Here is a 19201-nt window from a genome sequence, read left to right on the forward strand (position 1 = left end):
AGAGCAACACTATAATGTAACCGGTGTCTTTGTTTACTTGTCGAACACTCCGATATTCTTTAAAGCTCAGAAAAACGAACCAGAAACAGGGATTAGATTCAAAAAGCTTTTCGTTCATCGTACGGGTGCCTTCCCTAATAAAAGAGTCAGAAATGACAATTGGCTGATATCTACTCAACTGAGCCAAACGGATGCATTGAGTAGCGCGCAAAGAATGCCTAGCGCCTGTGATATCGTTCAAGGGCCTTTGCGGAAAATATTATCTGGAGCGCGCCGCGCAGGCGTGCGCCTGTCAACTGACAAGAAAAGGGAGGGGCGTCCGCATCGAGGTAGATGGGCATTCCGCAGATCCCGTGTCAAGTTCACCGGCGTTAGCAGCAATAGTAAGCATGTCCCTGCAAGGTCGGCTAGCCCTTGTGACTGGAGGCGCCAGCGGCATAGGTAAGGCGGCTTGCCACGCCCTGGCCTCCCAAGGAGCCAGAGTCATCGTCGCCGATCGCAAAGTGGATGGTGCTAAGATCGTGGCAGAGGAGCTACCAGGTACCGATTGTCTGTACTGAGTACTTGAATCAGGCGTAGGTTTGCGACAATCTCAACTACTGCATTTAATGGTTTCTTCCACTACCAAAACACGAAATCGCTAAAGAGAGAGCTAGGGAAGTTTTTATTGGAGGGAAGGAGCCGGAGTTTGGCTTAGAAATTTTTTATGCAGGCTAGCGTTGCTTGGAGTCGCTCTTGTAGTACTCTTTACACTACTCGTTGCACAATTAAACATTACACGTGTGGCGGTTAATTGTGTGTCATCGACACGATATGCGCATGTGTTTACATTATATGTCGTTGTTGCTGTATATATTTTTCGTATCCAAATGACATCCATTCATTCAAGCAGGGTCCTTCGAAGGACCCTGATTCAAAGCATATAATATCAGGGGTAACGACTGGGGCACAAGAAATGTTGTCCTTGGAAGTTGACAATACATGCGCGTTGTGCACAGGGAAGTAGTTAGGCAGTAGCGCATTGACAATGCATGATGTGTGATCTTTCAGGTTGATATTACATAGTGCATAAGTGACTGTGTGTTATTCATATTCTACGTGCATATGCGCACGACTACGTACGTAGGCTTGTCATGTGTACTGCGTGCAAAATAAGTAATGTATTAAAAGAATACAAACAAATTAAAACAATATTTTTGTTGGCGATACGCTGAGTACTACTAACTTTGCACGACTGAAATTGATTGAAAGGCTTTACCGAGGATCTGGTGTGTGCGTGTGCGTGTATATATATATATATATATATATATATATATATATATATATATATATAAATTATTCAACCTTAAGGTCCCGAAGGCATTACATAAGGGGGGGAGGGGGAGGGCGTACATCAAAGGTGCACAACTTCATAAGAAGATAAGAGTAAGAAAGTGCACATCGATTGTAATAGGTGCAAAAAATTAAGAAAATCACAAAAAAGAAAGAAAGAGGAACATATAAACAATACTAACGAGGCGATATTATTTATCGCCTCGTTTAATAAGAAGACAAGTGTGGTATTTAGGTGGTAGCGTTGGCGTTATCAAAATCGGTTTCTCGCAGAATGTTTTGCGGTCGCTGCACGAAACAATATTATACGGGAGTGCGTTCCAAAGTGTTGCGGCATGGGGGAACAATGAGCTGCTCATCGCCGCCAATTAGGGGCGAGTATGAGATAAATGGGACGATGTTCTGAACGGACGTGTTAAGAGGGCGTGTCCTGACTGTGTGAAGTAAAAGAAAGTGTGGAGAAGGCAAAGACGAGAAGTTACGCGCTGTGAAGCAAGCAGTGGAAGAGACAAAGTTTGTTTTAAGGTGGTTACGCTGATATGTCGAATGTTGTGACGTAATGAAGCGAGCAGCGCGGTTTTGTACGGCTCTAAGTCATCGGTGAGATAAGCTTGCGAGGGATCATATTATATATATATATATATATATATATATATATATATATATATATATATATATATATATATATATATATATATATATATATATATTATACCAAAGTGGCAGGAGAACAAACACGCGCGTCCATTTTATGCATGTGGCCCATTGTGGACTGGACGTGCCACCTGATACGATTAGCGCCGATAGCGGGTGGCCATTCTGAAGTCTTATCCGAGAAACCCAGAATTTCGGACACGTGTATTGAGTATAAAGCTCAGAAGAAAAAGTCACAGTTTCTCCCGACATGCGAAGAATTGATTTCGCGAGCAAATTATTAGACAGCTATACGAAGTAGGGTTAGTCGTTTTATCAGCTCCATAAACTGATGTAAACATTCGCTTACTGGCTAAATTAACGAGCACGTTGTCGCGTGCGCACAGGCAAACACGAACACCTCTCACTCAATGAACGTGGACCTCGGTTGGTACCTCGGCGTCGGAAAGCCGGCGTTATGAAGAGCGGCGACAGCACGGAGCGAATTCCCCTCCGCGCGGCCTCTCGCTTAAACGCGAACTATAGGCGCGCGAGAACACGGCGCACACGAAGCCATCAGCTCTCTCAGATCAGCTAACCTTCGAGCCCAGCGCAGATTTCGCGCACTTACCTGCCCCTCCTCCGCTCATTCCCCGAGCTAGGCTTCGCGCGCGTGAGAAGACTGCGCGCACCCTTCCAGTCTTCCTCCCTTGCGATCGCAAGAAGACACCGCGGCATCTTTCTCGGCTCACCCTTGCAAGCTTTCACTCGCACCTACAGCATAAGGCTCGCAGCCGCGACGTTATCACACTTGGACTTTTTACCGAGCGTCACGGCGACCACGATGACTGCGGCGGAAATTCGCTTAGAGTGCCCATATAACTGCTATCGCAATAAAAATAAATGTGAAAGTATGGTGCGCTCAGTCAGGCAACTTCGGACAACACTGCATGCAGTTTCACGACCATTAGCGACCTAAGGAATTAGGAATGAACCCGCTTGCGACAGTTCACGGTTGTTCGCTACGTGTGTGAACGCCCGGTGGAGCGCTTGTGATGTAATTTATGAAGTGTCATTTAGGAAGAACAGGTAAATCAACAGATGGCGTGCCAGTGCGGTGTTCGAACTGGCAACCTGCTCGTTGAGGGGAAGAAACCCGGCTGTGCCAGTTGGAAAATTGCCTAGGTGCAACCCTACCCGTCGTGTGCTTCAGAAGCCTTGAAGGTTGCCGGTTTGTTCGTGATGAATAATTGTACGCACAGCTTGTACTTAGGGTACGGACAGTAGAGCAGACGCGAACGGCACTGTGGGCAGGGGCCACGGAGCAAGAAACATTTAGGAGTGGAAACTCCGCTGTTTGCGGCGACCAGAAAATGTCACAAGCCCGCGGAGTCGTTATCGTGCTGGCGGCGCCTGGCGGCCTGGAAAGAAATTACCGCCGTTGAGAGCGCGCCGGAGCCGCCTGCCCGGGCGCTGCATATTTTTTTTTTTGGCTGCGGCTTCTCCGACGCGCCGCATGGCGCCGCCACTGTATACGGCCCCGTCGGCGCATACAACAATTGTGACCTTATCTGGTCGCCCGCGCTCGCTCGCGCTGACCGGAGTTCCCCTCCTAAATGTCTTACTCCGTGGCAGGGGCCAACCGTTCACAAACCACGGGACAGCTCTTTACGTAAAGCTAGAGTTGTTCCGAGCGTACAATCCTGAGCATTGAGATAACATTAGCGAAGGTGGCCGGCCGCTAGCAAAGTGCTCACAACAATCTAATGACTTATGGCCTTACACTCGCAGACTAGCCTATGAAATTTCTGTGTTTGTATGCTATCTACATAGACTGCCTATAGAGATGGCACTTCGCTTTAACAAAAAGCCTTTTTTTTTTCAGTATGGCCCGTTGCTCTTAGTTCTTCGCTTCGTGGCTTCTGACTCGTGGCTGAACAATGTGGGAATAGTAATTCACGAAGCATTTATTCGGTAGACCAAGTACTATCGTTTTGCATACATTTTTAGAGGGTGCAGAAGGCGCATCCTTGTAGCTACTCTGCTCTGTAGAGCTACATGAATATTGAGTAATTAACAAATACATGCGACGAATAATCAAATTTCATTCTTCGAAGGCCCCGCAACTCACAAGGAAGCTTTCCTGGACGTCGCCAACACGGAATCTGTGGAGAAGCTGTTCGCCGACATCAAGGACACCGAGTCGCTTCCGGTCAGCATTGTGGTGAATTGCGCTGGCATAGCTGCGCTCTCACCCATCGTCGACACGACGGATGAAGCCTTCGACAAAATAATTCGGGTCAATCTCAAGGTTAGCGCCCAAACACTCACTATACAAAAAAAAAATCACATCACTCTCACCGGAAGCCCCCGTAGTGATTACAGAGCTGTTTGAAGCAACTAAAAATTTTGTCAACCTCAGTGTTAGGTGATTCCTTTTGGAACTTTGTGTAATGGGTTCCTGTGATAACGAAATGCATGTAGCCTGCCTTTGATCATCATCCTCTGTGAAAGGGGGCCTTGTATACAGGGCTTTCTTTTTTCTTTAGCTGCACCAAATCTTAAAAATTTACCTGTGCAGCTAGCAAAATCAATTTTAACCCGTGATCTAAGTACTCGATTAGGCAGACATTACTTCTATGAAATTTCAAAATACCTAATTGAATCATTAACATAATTACGCTAATTGACCTTTTTATTAATTATTTCACGATACATATTTTAATCTGCTAATCGTAGCTAGTGAGTTCGCAAGGCATATCCACTTGGAACGAATTTCCAGGATTGCACCATTTTCGAGATATTAATTTTCAAAGTGTTCGACAAAATTAATTCGCATTACAGTTACTCAAAAAAAAAATTGGAGGACGCTTAAGCTTCGCCTTCAAGAGTGTAACGCGACAGCGTTCCCGTCGACCCGCCAAGGGGTGTAAGACAATGGGCTACGGCGCAGCGACTACGCGCCCCGCATCGGACGCGGTGAGCGTCGAGCAACGCAGCGTTCGGCGCGATAACGAAATGTGCGCCTGAGCAAGCGACGCACGCCTGAGCCTTAGAAACAGCTCGTTTCTAAGGCAACACCGCGTTCACTAGAGGCGCTTTTGTACCGCTTTGAAGCATCGAACTCGTGGCTCAGTGGTAACGTCTCCGTCTCACACTCCGGAGACCCTGGTTCGATTCCGATCTTGGAAGTTGCTTTTTATTTATGAAGTGCCTGCCGTGATTTATCGCTCACGGCCAACGCCGCGGACACCGACGCCGACGACACCGGCTTTTCTGCGACACGAGCTCCTTAACGCTATCGCGTTAAAAAAATTGGAGGACGCTTAAGCTTCGCCTTCAAGAGTGGAACGCGACAGCGTTCCCGTCGACCCGCCAAGGGGTGTAAGACAATGGGCTACGGCGCAGCGACTACGCGCCCCGCATCGGACGCGGTGAGCGTCGAGCAACGCAGCGTTCGGCGCGACAACGAAATGTGCGCCTGAGCAAGCGACGCACGCCTGAGCCTTAGAAACAGCTCGTTTCTAAGGCAACACCGCGTTCACTAGAGGCGCTTTTGTACCGCTTTGAAGCATCGAACTCGTGGCTCAGTGGTAACGTCTCCGTCTCACACTCTGGAGACCCTGGTTCGATTCCCACCCAGCCCATCTTGGAAGTTGCTTTTTATTTATGAAGTGCCTGCCTTGATTTATCGCTCACGGCCAACGCCGCGGACGCCGACACCGACGCCGACGACACCGGCTTTTCTGCGACACGAGCTCCGTAACGCTATCGCGTTAAAACGCTGTTTTATGGCACTCCCAACCCTAACCCGTGCCACTCGTGACCCCCTTACCCTTCCAGCCTGGGAGGCCACAGTGCAAAGCATGATGCAACAAATGCAGCCGCAAATAACACAGCAAAATAGCAAGTGCAACAATTTCAGCAACAGATACAATCCGAACTCCAGCAGTTCAGAACTTAAGTGAACGACTCTCTAGTCAGCATTATTAGAGAGGCGCGAAAACACATCAGCGCTAGCCCTGCCGCAAACCCGAGATTGTCGGCATGTCGCCGCACCACAAACGCGCCCGAGGTGGCGTACAACGAAAGTACCGGATAGGACCACTAATGAGGCACTAAATTCTGAACGTCTAGAAATGTTTCAGTGGAAATGCCACATGTTTTACGAACGTGCGATGGCCCTCCAGAGATATATACAAATTTCACCAATTCCTCCCGACGTAATATGCTTACAAGAAATATGGAAACGCCCTGTCATATTGCCAGGCTATTACACATTGTACAATTTGGAATATCCCCGGGTTGCAACACTGGTGGCTAAATCATTCACGGCCAAAGAGAATAATTTAAGAGGTTAGATAGGAACCATTAATTCGTCAGCATATCCTCCCCCAGAAAAGAGAGAAGGCTCGCACCATCATTCTGAACATCAAGAACAGACACGAGGACTTCGCCGAGCTCTTCTCGGAAGAAAATTTGGCAGCGGGCACTAAAGACCAACTTGTGGTGGCGGGCGCATTTCAACGCACCTCACGTACACTATACATGGGGATACATCAAAATTATCCCCAAAGGAAACTTGCCATGTAATACACAGCGGAGAAACCAGGCTTACACTTGGCCGCCTTCTGAACTACGCCAACGAGGCTGGATAACAGTGTGGGTAGGGATACTTTCCCGCACCTCATGTTCACCTTTAACATTAAGAACGTCACGTGGTCAGAACTAGACGAAAATCTAGGCAGCGGCCTATTTATCATCATTACGTCAATAACGTCACCAAAAGTACACAGAGTATACCTGGTGCGGATTGGGCGGCTTTTCGAAAACGCCCTCTCTCGGGGCGGATACCGAATGATGTCAGTTCGTGGGTGACTTTTATCCAGGAGGCGCAGGAAGAGATTCCAGGAAAGTCGCTCGCACAGCAGAAACGCCCGCCGTCCATTACTGTCCATCTATTATGATCCTCCATTACTGGAATAGCAGGCGCAATCTCCTCAAAAGGTGGAAAAAGGCCACGCTTCAACCGCCGCATTTTCAGGCACATAGCGGCCCTCTCCGGGGAGTCCAACGAATACGCCCGCACAGCTGGCCACGTACAGACGGTTGGGTAAAGTTTTGCAGCACCAGGTATGCCTTGGGCAGTGCTCAGACTTGGCCAATCCTCAGAAGCATGTTGGAACTCGAAAAGTCTAAATCGGCTGTGAGCCGAACATTGCAAAGAATAGCAGACGACTTCCCGTTCACGGACCAAGACTTGGTTGGTCCGGGCTCTAGTCAAACGCTGTACAGGCACTTAATTATGACATCCCGCCCAGCAACATAACTTACAAGGGATCGAACAACCTCGAATTAGGCACGCGCCTATCATCCCAGCGGAAGTTTTCGCGGTGGCCCAGGCGGCTAAACGAAACGCCGCCCCCGGACCGGACAAAGTTACAAATTCAGTGATCGGAAACCTAAACGTCTTGGAACACCTCACCACGAGCAATGTTGGGAGAGAGGCTATGTTCCATAGGAATGGAAGGATGCCAAAACTATAACAATACCTAAACCGGGCAAAGGCCCGCTCTAGAAGCCCTAAGGCCCATAGCTGTTACCTCGTGTGTGGGTAAGCTTTACAAGCGAGTGCTTCAGACCCGACTCCAAAATTTTATCGAAAAGAACAACTTATTCCCAGCCACGATGATGGGTTTTCGGGCCGGGCTATTGATACAGGACTACTTACTCTTCCTCGAGAAGGAGATCCCTAACCAAATACCCTAAAGGCGGTGACAATTTATTCCTCGTTTTAGATCTTAAAAGATCATTCGATAACAACTTTCACGAAACAATTCTATCCAATCTAAAGGCTCTTGGCTGCGGAGCGATAATCTTTAACTGCGCCAAGTCCTTCCTCTCCAGGTGAACGACCGCCATTGTGCTAGGGCAGACCAGATCCGACCTCATACATATATCATACAAGGGCACGCCACAGGGAGCTACCATCTCTTCTTGCTCTTCAACATCGTCAAGCGCAAGCTCGCTCACGCCGTCGAGGAATTCCCGCATCATGGTTAGACTTTCTATGGGAATGACATCCTCTGGGCTATACAAGCGCATACAGAACAAACATTGCACGAAGCCGCGGAGGCCGTAGCTGGGTTCGCCAGGAAAAGTGGATTCAGCTGCGCCTCCGACAATTCAGAAGTCATTCGAGTCCGCGGCAAACGTTACAAGAGCAACGGAGTGTGGTGGACACGCCATCCTCACTCAAGCCCGCATTTTAGGTTTCTGGGTGCAGATCAATAGCAAGGCCAGCCACACTATCAACACTCTAAAAACAACAGTGAAATTATTCTCAAGAATGATACACCGCATCACACACTGGATCCGCCTGTAGTGAATGCCTTCATCTCCTGTTTGTTTTGGACGTGGGGGAGAGTATACCCTCCGATCAACTATAGTGAAACGCGGCGACACTCCTCCCCCATACACCTGCATCATGTGGGCTCCGGGACACGAGGGACTCGAAGGGTATATGATCGAAGCGGCACACACCGCAGCCCGCGCAAGCGTCAACCGGGCCTCTCCGCACAAGATCCTAGACACGCCCCATCCACCGACATGAGCAGAAGAAACAAACCATACCACTTACTTTCTCAAGAAATGAAAAAACAGATTATTGTTGTTCTACAACTAAATTTATTATGTTGCGTGTATTAAATTTCGGGAATTTATGTAATGTACCGATTCAATCAAGCATAAAAAAAAATGGCATTTTGCAAACGTATTTAAAGATCTAACACGGCAGGTACAGGGATAAGGATATGTGAACTAAAAGCAGACCACTCTAGCTGCAACAAGAAGTTGCGTCATTGGCAATCTCAGACACTACAACAATATATATTACACACCTATATACTTACCCACAAAAGTGGACGAAATGCACGCTTCTTTGGTATAACACAGCACTCATAATGCATAGCTTGGTAACATAACAAACAAACAAAAAACGAGGTTATGCACGAGCAGGTAGCTTCACGCTCAAGTGGTCCATGAAACAGTATGCTGTGCGAACAATAAGGGTGGTGACCGTCATGAACGCATGTGCAGTGCCTAGAGGAAATACATGCACCAGTACGACCGTACTACCTGCTTTCCTGTTTTTGCTCATGCCACATCATCCGATTAATGGCGATTCAACCATTAAACGAAAAATTGGAGTTATAATTGCCCCGTACTGTTAATAAAACCACCCCCAGCGCTAGCCGAATGAATCCTGCAGTGCTACAGTTGACCTGCCGAGGAAAGGCTTGGCCCTTCCTCGGCTTTCCTCGCAAGCCTTAAAACAAATGTAAAGGAATGCGAGAAAAGGACACCCTGAGACTCTTCCAGCCCCTCGTCCTTAGCAGAATAACGTATACGGACTACCGTGCCGCTCACTCAGCAGAGACGAGGAGACCCAGGTCGACGCCTTAATCAGGAGCGCCTACAATTAAGGCGGCCCTCCGGGCTGCAAATTAGCACACCTACAGAAAGGTTACTAGCCTTAGGGCGGCTGCATATGCGGATCGCCAATCGGCTGTTCTCATCTCCCAAAGAGGCCGTCTCAGTACCGCTAGCAGGGAAAGCGTGTCAAGGATTGAAACCCCACCTCACCCACACCTTGATGACGACTTGGAAGACGCGCCGGCTGAATGTCGAAGGCAAATAACGGTCGCGCCTGTCTACAAAAACATGCGCCACGAATATCACAACGCTAGACGTTTGGCAAGGTCAAATGGCTCAGGAAACAATACGAAGCGAACCTCAGCGTATTACGTTGACGTGGCCACCGAAGGAAACTCGCACCTAATAACTTGCGCCCACCGTGAGCACAGCCTCAGTCCCGCAGGCGGAAGCGACAGCCATAGTCCTGGCAGACGGCGACGTACCCGCGTTTATGAAAATTACATGTCATTCACCTGACACAGCTTCAGTCTAGGTACCCGTGGTGTGGAGAAAGGCCCACGCTCTACCGCACATCGCGGCCGGGCGTACCCGCCAATCTTAAAAACCAATGTAAGTGCTTGTCGAACCTATAGTACGGAGCTGTGGGAGGCACAGCTGCCCAGCTTGGATCCGGGAGCGGGGATGGCACTCCTGGTTCAAGTCCGGTGGGCAGCCGAGGCCAGTGGAGGCCTGGACGGAGGGCTCCGCCCTTAGTCTCCAGGACCCCTCTTCCCCTTAAATAAAGTTTCCATGTATATATATATAACTGGAACACTAACGCATTTCGTCGGACACTTTGAAAATTAATGTATCGAAACTGGTGCAGTTCAGAAAATTCATTCCAAACGGATACGCCTTGCGAACTCACTGGCTACAATTCGTAATTAAAATATGTGCCGTAAAATAATTGAATAATACTTAATTAGCGCATGAATGTGAATGATTCAAGTAAGCATTTTGATTTTTCGAAGAAGTAATGGCCGTCTCATCGAGTAATTTAGATCAAGGATTAGAATTGTGCTATCTGCCACAGGCAATTTCTTTAAAATCTTGTGTTTTGTGCAGCTAAAACAGAAAAATACAACAACAAAAAAAGAACAAGCTGTATACTCGAATCGCACGTAAATTAACGGGATCTTGCTTTTCTCATCCACAATTAAGTTAGCTGTGCTTCTGGGCGTATATTTTTTTTAATTCTGAGAACTCGCCGACTTACGCACTTATCGTTCCTCGAAATTATGTCTCCGTGGCCAGGAATCAAAACTGTATGCCTCTCGACGAGTAGCTTGTGCGTAACTATATATTGGGCTATACTATCGCCAATGCATCTTGGTATTTTCTGTTTGTCTTGAGCTTTTATCTTCTATCCTTTACTCTAATGTTTTGTCAAGTTTTCAGGTCATTCTGTCTCTCTGCTTTGTTACTGTATTGTGTAGCGCTATGCAGCTTATAAATTACACTGCAAAATTAACTATATTGCCACGAGACGACGAAGGGTCTGCTACTGTCGGTCGGACGACGACGGCAGCGACCGAAGTGGCCAGAGGCACGCGATAGTCCTGCATCCATCGCCGCAATTCGTAGGTCATTGCGTCGGTCAATATATTCATCCCCCCTCCCCCCTTACTATACTGTATATGTAGTGATGGAAACGAGGGGAGTATCTTATTTCACTGAACCATGTACTGCTCCCGAAAAAAAAAAGAAAATCTATGGTGCGATCCACGTACACGTTGATAAATACTGTCTTTAATATCGTTGATAAGCGTTAGCGCATATCTCGCATTAAGCTCGGATGTGCCGAATTACGAAAAAGTAAACGCTATCAGCTCATGGCGAGAGTGGAGTCAAAACCGAGTGTCTGAGAACGTCAGCTAACAACTAGGTCACAACCCCATTGTGTTGCTTTGTGACGTTAAACCCAGTGAATAACTCGCGCAAATTAATTACATAGGGTGGTCAACCGGCTCGTCCTGGTTAACCTGCGTGCCTTTCTCTAATCGCTTGTCTCGCTTGGCGGTTCCCGCAGGGCACTTTCCTCGTGACAAGGGCAGCCGCGCGCGCCATGACCGCCTCCGGCGTCACTGATGGGGCCATCGTGAACATAGCCAGTATCCTGGGCAAAACCGGGCTCTCTGGCATGGGGGCGTACACCGCTTCGAAGGGCGGCGTTGTGGCTCTGACCAAGACGGCAGCTCAGGAACTGGCGCCGCACGGCATCCGCTGCAACGCCGTGCTGCCGTCACTGACGCAGACTCCGATGGCCGATACGCTGCCCGAGGAGAGCCGCAGGACCTTCTGTGCCCTCACACCTATGCGACGAATTGGCCAACCTAAAGAAGTGGCCGAGGCCATCCTTTTCCTTTGTAGCCCGCAGAGTTCGTACATGACAGGCGCTGCCCTTGAAGTAACCGGTGGATTCGGCATGTGAAAGGCTCGGCGAGCGTTATATCTTCGTTCCGCTCCCAACTTGTCCTATGTCACCAGGAATATATTAAATGCTGCAGCATTGTAGTGATACTCAATACGAGTGGTTCTTTCACTGTTATTATTAATCTGACTGACATTCTTGGGGAACTTCACCCAGTTTGCGGTATGTATGTATGTATGTATGTATGTATGTATGTATGTATGTATGTATGTATGTATGTATGTATGTATGTATGTATGTATGTACGTAGGTACGTATGTATGTATGTATGTATGTATGTATGTATGTATGTATGTATGTATGTATGTATGTATGTATGTATGTATGTATGTATGTATGTATGTATGTATTGCGGGGATTACCGAGATCCCTGTACTGTATCGCCACACACATAGATCGTTAAGCAGCCACTGCTACATGACCACGCATCTGTGATTGTGGCAAACTGGCCACCTTAGCGCGTGCGTCGCCAAGGCTTCATAAGTCGACGGAGCTCACCATCAAGGGGGGGGGGGCTGCTTCAGGCCACGGCAAGTAAACACGCGCGAGGCGTATACGTGCGCCTCGCCGGCGTCAAGGTTAATCAGCGAGCTTTCTGTAACTATTGTAGCATGAGCGAACATTTGTCGAATGCTGTTATTGTTTCATTATGCGCGCAGTTAAAGTTGTTTCGTAAAGTTCGCCCATTAAATAGTATTTCGTTTACGTCAACGACTCCAGCTGCTGCTGCTTCCAATGTTCTTGGTGAGGGCTGCCTCGCACACCGCAAAAAAGATTCAGCACATGTATGTACGTAAGTAGGGAGTACAATCTATATATCTAACCTCTAGCGCGCTGCTCTTTGCTGAGGGGTGTTGGGCAGAATCAAACCTGCATCTTATTAGTTCATGAATATCCCACGATGCTTTAGCGCTGCGCTACGAATGTGTGCGGGCGGCGAGGTAAGTATTCTCGGCGTTCATATAGTGCGAGTGGTCGCTGTACAGCCTGTAAAGTAAGGCTGCCTAAGTGACGTAGCCTGCTCCACTACGCAAGTTTTCATATTTTATGTCTTCGCTATACTTAGGAGGCTGAAAATTTACCATATATACTTTCGCTTCAATTTTATATTTATTTGCGCGCAATTGGCGCTTTGAAATATTCGAAAATTTTGTATTCGAAAAATATTCGAATTTTTGAATAGCGACTATTCGATTCGAAGACCGAGCCAATAGGACGCTATTCGATTCATCATTCGAGAGTTTCGAATATTCGCCCACCCCTAGTAGAGCGACCGTGTCGGAAAGGACCTTGTTCCTGGGTTCAGCTAGTCTCCGGACGAGGGCGAATTTAAAGCTTTCTTTGTGAGAAACCTGTCTGGGTGTTCTTTGTAGCTTCATGCTGTACTCGCATGGCCTTTTCGTTATGCTCTTGATGTGCTACATCACATGGCATCTCTTCTGTGTGCATGACTTATATATTACATAAGCTGTTTACTGTACTGGAAAGGAAACATGCGTGATGAAGCACTTGTAGAAATTTCTGCGGGGCGACATTGAGGTTTCGTCTACGGTCCAGATTTACTGTAGAGTACTAGTTTCGTCGAACTCGCCCACACTTTCTATGGCCCTGCTGGATGTGAAAAGTTTGACGAAGAAACTTTGACTAAAAGCCTACTGCTGTCGCCAAGAGAGAGAAATGAAAGGAAGAAGGCAGGGGTGTTAAGAAAAGACGCCTGGCTCGGTGCTGCCAGCCCTTAAAAATTTTCCTAGATCCATAGATTTCAGCCCTTGTTTAGGGCGGTGTTTGTCGTCTAGCTTCGTCCTTGTCCCTTGCGCTGCCGCTAATCATGAACCTCGCCCAACTTGCCCTACTCGTCGCTCTTCTAAACGGAAAAGAAAAGTTTGTCCAAATCTAGGAAAATGTTATGCTAAAACGTGGGATATATATATATATATATATATATATATATATATATATATATATATATAACTTCGAGGAGGAGGAAATAACATTGTGTGTCCTGCGAGTTGGTGGGGAGGGCCAAAGGCCTCGCCTATACGTGACGGCCAGGAGCTCGTGGGTCCTGGCGGCATACTCGGCCCGCTGGACGGCCCACAGTTGATCCTCGAGGGCCGGGTTGAGCAGCGCAGCCTCCCAGCGCGTGCGAAGGCTGTTGCTAGAGGCCACGTTCTCGTTATTGTTACTTATCCCTCGGCATTTTCATAATACGAGGTCTGTTAGAAAAGTATCCGACCTCTGGCCGAAGAAAAACAAAAGAGAAACTGCCATAACTGGAGCGTTGGAAACCTAATCACCCTCAAAGGAGTCTCCTTGGGACTCCACACACTTCTCCCAGCGGTTCTGCCATTGTTGGAAGCATTCCGAGAAGGCCTCTTTCGGAATGAAGTTTAGCTCAGCTGTCGTTGCAGCCATAATATGTCCTACCTTATCTGAAATCGCGCTCCTTTCAATGGCCTCTTGATTTTGGGAAACAGCCAGAAGTCGCAGGGGGCCACATCAGGAGAGTAAGGAGTCTGCTTTTTCGCCAGAAATGTCTGACTCAAGTGCGAGGAATGTGCAGGAGCATTGTGTCGTGGTGGATGCGCCGGTTTCCTGCTGACCACAACTCCGGTCTCTTGCGCCGCACAGCACCACGTAGGCGACAGGTGACATCCCAGCTGTAGTACTCTTTGGTGATTGCTTGACCCTGTGGTGCGTACTCGTGGTGTACCACACCGCGGGAGCAGTCAGCATCGACGTTGCTGCGCACTTGGCGGGCCTTCTTTGGTCTTGGGGACGTGGAATGCTTCCACTGCGACGGCTGGGATTTGGTTTCCGGGTCGTACCTGTACACCCAAGAGTCGTCACCAGTGATTATGGTTTTCATGCAGTCGGGGTCACTGTTTGTGGAATCCAGCATGTCCTGTGACACTTCAACACGAAGTTGCTTTTGCTCCACCGTGAGCAGCTTCGGCATGAATTTCGTCGCAACTATTTTCAAGGCCAAATCTTCGGTCATAATGGAATGTGCAGAAAAAGTGCTGATGCCCACCTCTTCCGCAATTTCTCGGATAGTCACACGACGGTCCCGCATTACCACAGCGTTCACTTCGGCAATGGTCATTTCGGCATGTTGATGGCCGACCGGAGCGTGGCTCGCTCTCCACTGATGTGCGGCCGTCTTTATAAACCGGTTGCGCCACTCTTTAATCTGTGTGCTGCTGATAGCATCGTCACCGAAAGCCGTCTGAATCTTCCGAATGGTTTTCACTTAGCTGTCGCCCAGTTTCTGGCAAAATTTGATGCAGTAGCGCTACTCCCGTCGCTCCGCCAATTTCCTTGCAATAAAGAACCGACGAGATCACTACGCACTACCTCACTCAAACGCTGCGTCTCAGCGACTGACACTATCGGCAGGCGGGAAAAAATTCGCGCATGCGCACGAAGGTTCAAGGTCGGCTGATGCAAGCACTCTTGTTTCATATCCATCAGGTGGTCGCAAAATAATAATAATAATAATAAGGTCGGATACTTTTCTAACAGACCTCGTATACGCTCCAGAGTGGCTCCGGATTCACATTTGTTGCATTTGTCCGTATGATATATATATCCGGATATATGATTTGCGAGAACGCAGGATTCGATACGTCCTTGTTTGTAACTGCTGCCATGCGACGGACTGCGTTTTTGTCAATTTTGGGTAGATCGCAGGAATATGCCCCTCTGTTACCTTTAGAGAGAAATGGGGGAAGGCGGGAGATGGAAATTCAAGACGATAAGCAAAACGAGAACAAGGTGAAAGCTGGAGCCAACGTTTAGACAAGTTGACCAAGTTTAGACAAGTTTAGACAAGTAGAACCCTGGGCACGCGAAATGCCTTGGTGTCAGTGTCTATGTTGTCCTTGGTGTCAGTGTTTGTTGTCTTCTCATGATATGACTAATAAAATCGAGCCCCTCGGTTAACCCCCTTTTCTTCTCGTTCATTACATAACGAGGGTCTCGAATCCGGCTACATTGATGCCTTCAGGTAGCATATGTGGGTTTATTGACCAGTTACCTTCACCCAAAAAGATTACGTTCTCATGACGCCTGCGGCAAGAAGGACGTTCCACGTCCGCCGCCAAGGTCAGTGAGTGGTGGCGCTGGCTAACACTCCCAGGGTTCTACTAGGACACATAAATACCCAAGAAAGTGGATGGGGAAACAGCGCCGTGGTAGCTCAATTGGTAGAGCATCGCATGCGAAATGCGAATGTTGTGGGTTCGGTTCCCACCTGCGGCAAGTTGTTTTTTCATCCACTTTAATTTCCATTAATTTATCGTTTCCTTATTTCATTTATTAAGCACAAGTAATTTCCCCTATGTTGTCCTTGGTGTCAGTGTTTGTTGGCTTCTCATGATACGACTATATATATATATATATATATATATATATATATATATATACACACACGCTATCTCCCCTCTGGGTTGTTGCACGTGAGTACAAAAGTAAGCGCTGCAGCTTCTGCAATGCTAACGTTGTGTCGATGACCAGGGAGTTCCAGAGAGGGTATGGTGGCGACGCCCACGAAGATCTTGCTGGAAAGGGTTCACACTCACACGTGCTTACCATGTACATTATACCCTGTCCTCGTCAGTTTGAGCCTCATCGCCGTTGCCTGGAACAAGCCCAGATGTTATACCGGTGTCACACGCCACTTTCGATCGCGATCATGTCCGATCCGGATCGAAATTCTCGACCGCGACTGGCTCCCTCGCGCAGCTTGGGCAAAGGAACCAATCACGACCGAGAATTCGATCCGGATCAAGCTTGAACGCGGTCAGGAGTGCGCCGTGTGACAACCGTATTACATGTTTTCTGGCGGTAAAGAAAAAAAAAACATATGTATACCCTGTAAGAAAGCGCAGTTGATGGATTAGTTGCTCGACGCTTTTTGAAATGTCTAGGGCCATCATTCAAGTGGTATTTAGAGCATTCCCGCCACCATCATGTCATAGAATAAAGTAGCACTATTTGTTGCGTTCCCGGTGTTTCTGTTGTTTTGTTGACGAAGGGGATAAGGATAACGTAATAATTATCAGCCGTAAACGAAGTGAAAATTTTAAAACCCGTATGGTGCAAATTTTTGAATGCGGGCACATAAATACAGATAGTGTATGTGCGCGATAAACCGCTTTAAATACAACGAAGTATCGCCTACAAGTGACGTTACGCGTAAAAGACGGTCAGGTTCCCAAATTTGTAATGGTGGCAATTGCGCGCCCAAATTTTTGAATAAGCGGCAGTATGGCAGCGCTACCTCCCGTTGGGATCATAGCGCTATTTATGCTCTATTTTTTTTTCTGTGGCCAGTTTAAGCTTACGGCATGAAAATACTCATTATTTTTACTATAATATTTAACACTTAGTTTTGTTACTTATTTTTTTGCCTGAAGAATCATGCCATGTTGCGGCGCCACCTTTTGTTTAAGTCGATGGGGAACTCGGCTAACGTAGCAGCGCTTAGCACTTCGGCTGCTTTTGCTTTTAACTTGAGCCAAGTCAGGCGCCTAGCGACCTAGCGTAGCTTCCGAAGTTTGCAGTACCAGTGTCCCTGGAACCCGATGTAAACATTGGACTCGTGCTTCACCACGCTCTCGAGAGCCGTTATGACTTCTTCCCTCTGTGGATAGCGTATGGTACAAGGTGGAGTGCTGCACTCCTCCATGCTAAACGGCTGCAAATATACGCTAGCCCTTCCTATGTTTCGACAGCACTTAGGTAAAACTTGTGGGCCACGCTGAGGAAGCGTAAGTGTTTACACTTCCTAGTCGGTTGTCATGGGTTGTGCTGAGCTGTCCAGGTGAATCGTCCGACTTTCTTGACTAATCGGACGCTTTCTTCTATCGTAGCGGACTCTGCAGGCGATGTCCACCGCGGCTGCAGCTGGCGCGGCCGCGGCGCCGGGCCAGAATAACCAGCAAGGATCGTCGGGTGGCGAACCCAACCGCCAAAACAACCTGCAACGCATCGCGCAGAAAAAGGCCCAAGTCAAGAGCTGGCCACTTAACAAAAAACTTGAGAAGCTTGCAATCTATTCCTCGTGCAAGGTTCGTTGTTTCGGTTACTGTTCTGCATGCTCGCCGCACGAAAGGGGAGGGGGGGGGGGGAGACGAAAATGAATCGGAAAGACATTCCGTTGGTTAATTAATTCGGGTTCATGATTAAAATGGGGGTGTAGTGTGAATAGACGGTGAAAGAAGACGATACAGCCCAGTAAAAAAAAAAAGTGCTCAAACCAATTTGATATTTCTCATTGTGTTTTGGGACACCCATTGGAAAAATCCAACAGACCAACTGGACCCAATTGGTCTCTGAATTGGACTCGTTGGGAACAGCATGAAAAACAAAACAAAAGGAAAAACGAAAAACCTAGATGGGCTTCCAGCTTGACGTGAAACCAATATACTTGAATATCACCCTTACAAGAACACAGTCTCTTCACTGACATTACCAACATTCACCACTTCAGTATATATGAGAGATAGATGTCAGGTGCTATATGTGTAAGCAATATTTGGTTTACCAAGTGGTGCCAGTGTTTCATGAGAAATTAGTAAAATTTCAAGAGAAATCTTTAACTTGACAGAAAGGTAAATGCTTCACTCCATTGATCACACCAAAGTTCAAAGATCTTTTGATTCAAAACAAAAATTATAATTCTGCTATTATTATTATCAACTATTTTGTTGTTTCACGAGGTTACTCATCTAGTGATGTCCAGTTAAGCCCACTTGGGACCAATTGGCATACCAAGCTCTAACAATGTCCAAATGGAACCAACTGTACTTCTCATGATGCCCAATTTGAACCATTTGGACTTTGCATGAAGCTCAATTGGAACTTTGCCCCCCTATGATGTCCAATTGGAACTAGTTGGGTCTCATTCAAAAATTGAACTGGACTCAATGGTCTTTTTTTTTTTTTTGACTGGGAGAAGCACTGTGTGTCATCTTCTTTCTCTCTCTTCATCCTGCTGCACTGCACATTTTAATCATGATAATAATGCAACTGTAGGATTGGTGTAGGCCCCTGGGCAGGCAACCTACTCTTTCTGCCTTCTAAGTTTTGCTACTGAATGTTAAGTGAGACAGAATTCAGCTGCAGCTCCCAGCAGCACTAGCTCTCTCTTGTAACCAAGATGTTATAAATTACACCGTACTGGTGCTACAGTTTTGATCATAAGATGGCTGCCTAAGGTCACATATAATGTTGTGTTATTTGATTAAAAAAAATGAAACTGTACATGGTAACTGGGGCTATGGCCTGCCCCATTAAATTGTTCTGTGTTATACATCTATGTCC

At 47.4% G+C, this 19201-nt stretch overlaps 2 protein-coding genes across 2 annotated transcripts in view; both read left to right on the top strand.

Annotated features, from left to right (window-relative positions):
* The first annotated feature begins 267 nt into the window (after nucleotides 1–267).
* Nucleotides 268–11966, top strand: LOC142571583 (estradiol 17-beta-dehydrogenase 8-like). Its single transcript, XM_075680055.1, has 3 exons — nucleotides 268–540; nucleotides 4083–4276; nucleotides 11471–11966. Exons 1-3 carry the CDS (start codon nucleotides 390–392, stop codon nucleotides 11870–11872), a joined length of 747 nt encoding a protein of 248 aa, XP_075536170.1. The 5' UTR covers nucleotides 268–389; the 3' UTR covers nucleotides 11873–11966.
* Nucleotides 11967–17335: 5369 nt separating this feature from the next.
* The window catches only part of Gcn5 (Gcn5 acetyltransferase), a 56643-nt gene continuing 54777 nt past the window's right edge, over nucleotides 17336–19201 (top strand). The window contains exons 1-2 of the mRNA XM_075680056.1: nucleotides 17336–17646; nucleotides 17749–17946. Of these exons, the coding sequence (XP_075536171.1) occupies nucleotides 17764–17946 (183 nt within the window). The 5' untranslated portion in view covers nucleotides 17336–17646; nucleotides 17749–17763. The remainder of the gene's footprint in view (nucleotides 17647–17748; nucleotides 17947–19201) is intronic.

The sequence above is a fragment of the Dermacentor variabilis genome, chromosome 2, assembly GCF_050947875.1.
Source record: "Dermacentor variabilis isolate Ectoservices chromosome 2, ASM5094787v1, whole genome shotgun sequence".
Classification (NCBI taxonomy): domain Eukaryota; kingdom Metazoa; phylum Arthropoda; class Arachnida; order Ixodida; family Ixodidae; genus Dermacentor; species Dermacentor variabilis.

Excerpts from the sequence above, each read along its gene's own strand:
- LOC142571583 (XM_075680055.1), top strand. The coding sequence starts at position 390 with ATGTCCCTGCAAGGTCGGCTAGCCCTTGTGACTGGAGGCGCCAGCGGC. Across the intron at positions 541-4,082 it reads CGTGGCAGAGGAGCTACCAG|GCCCCGCAACTCACAAGGAA; the intron begins GTACCGATTGTC and ends CATTCTTCGAAG. Across the intron at positions 4,277-11,470 it reads TAATTCGGGTCAATCTCAAG|GGCACTTTCCTCGTGACAAG; the intron begins GTTAGCGCCCAA and ends CGGTTCCCGCAG.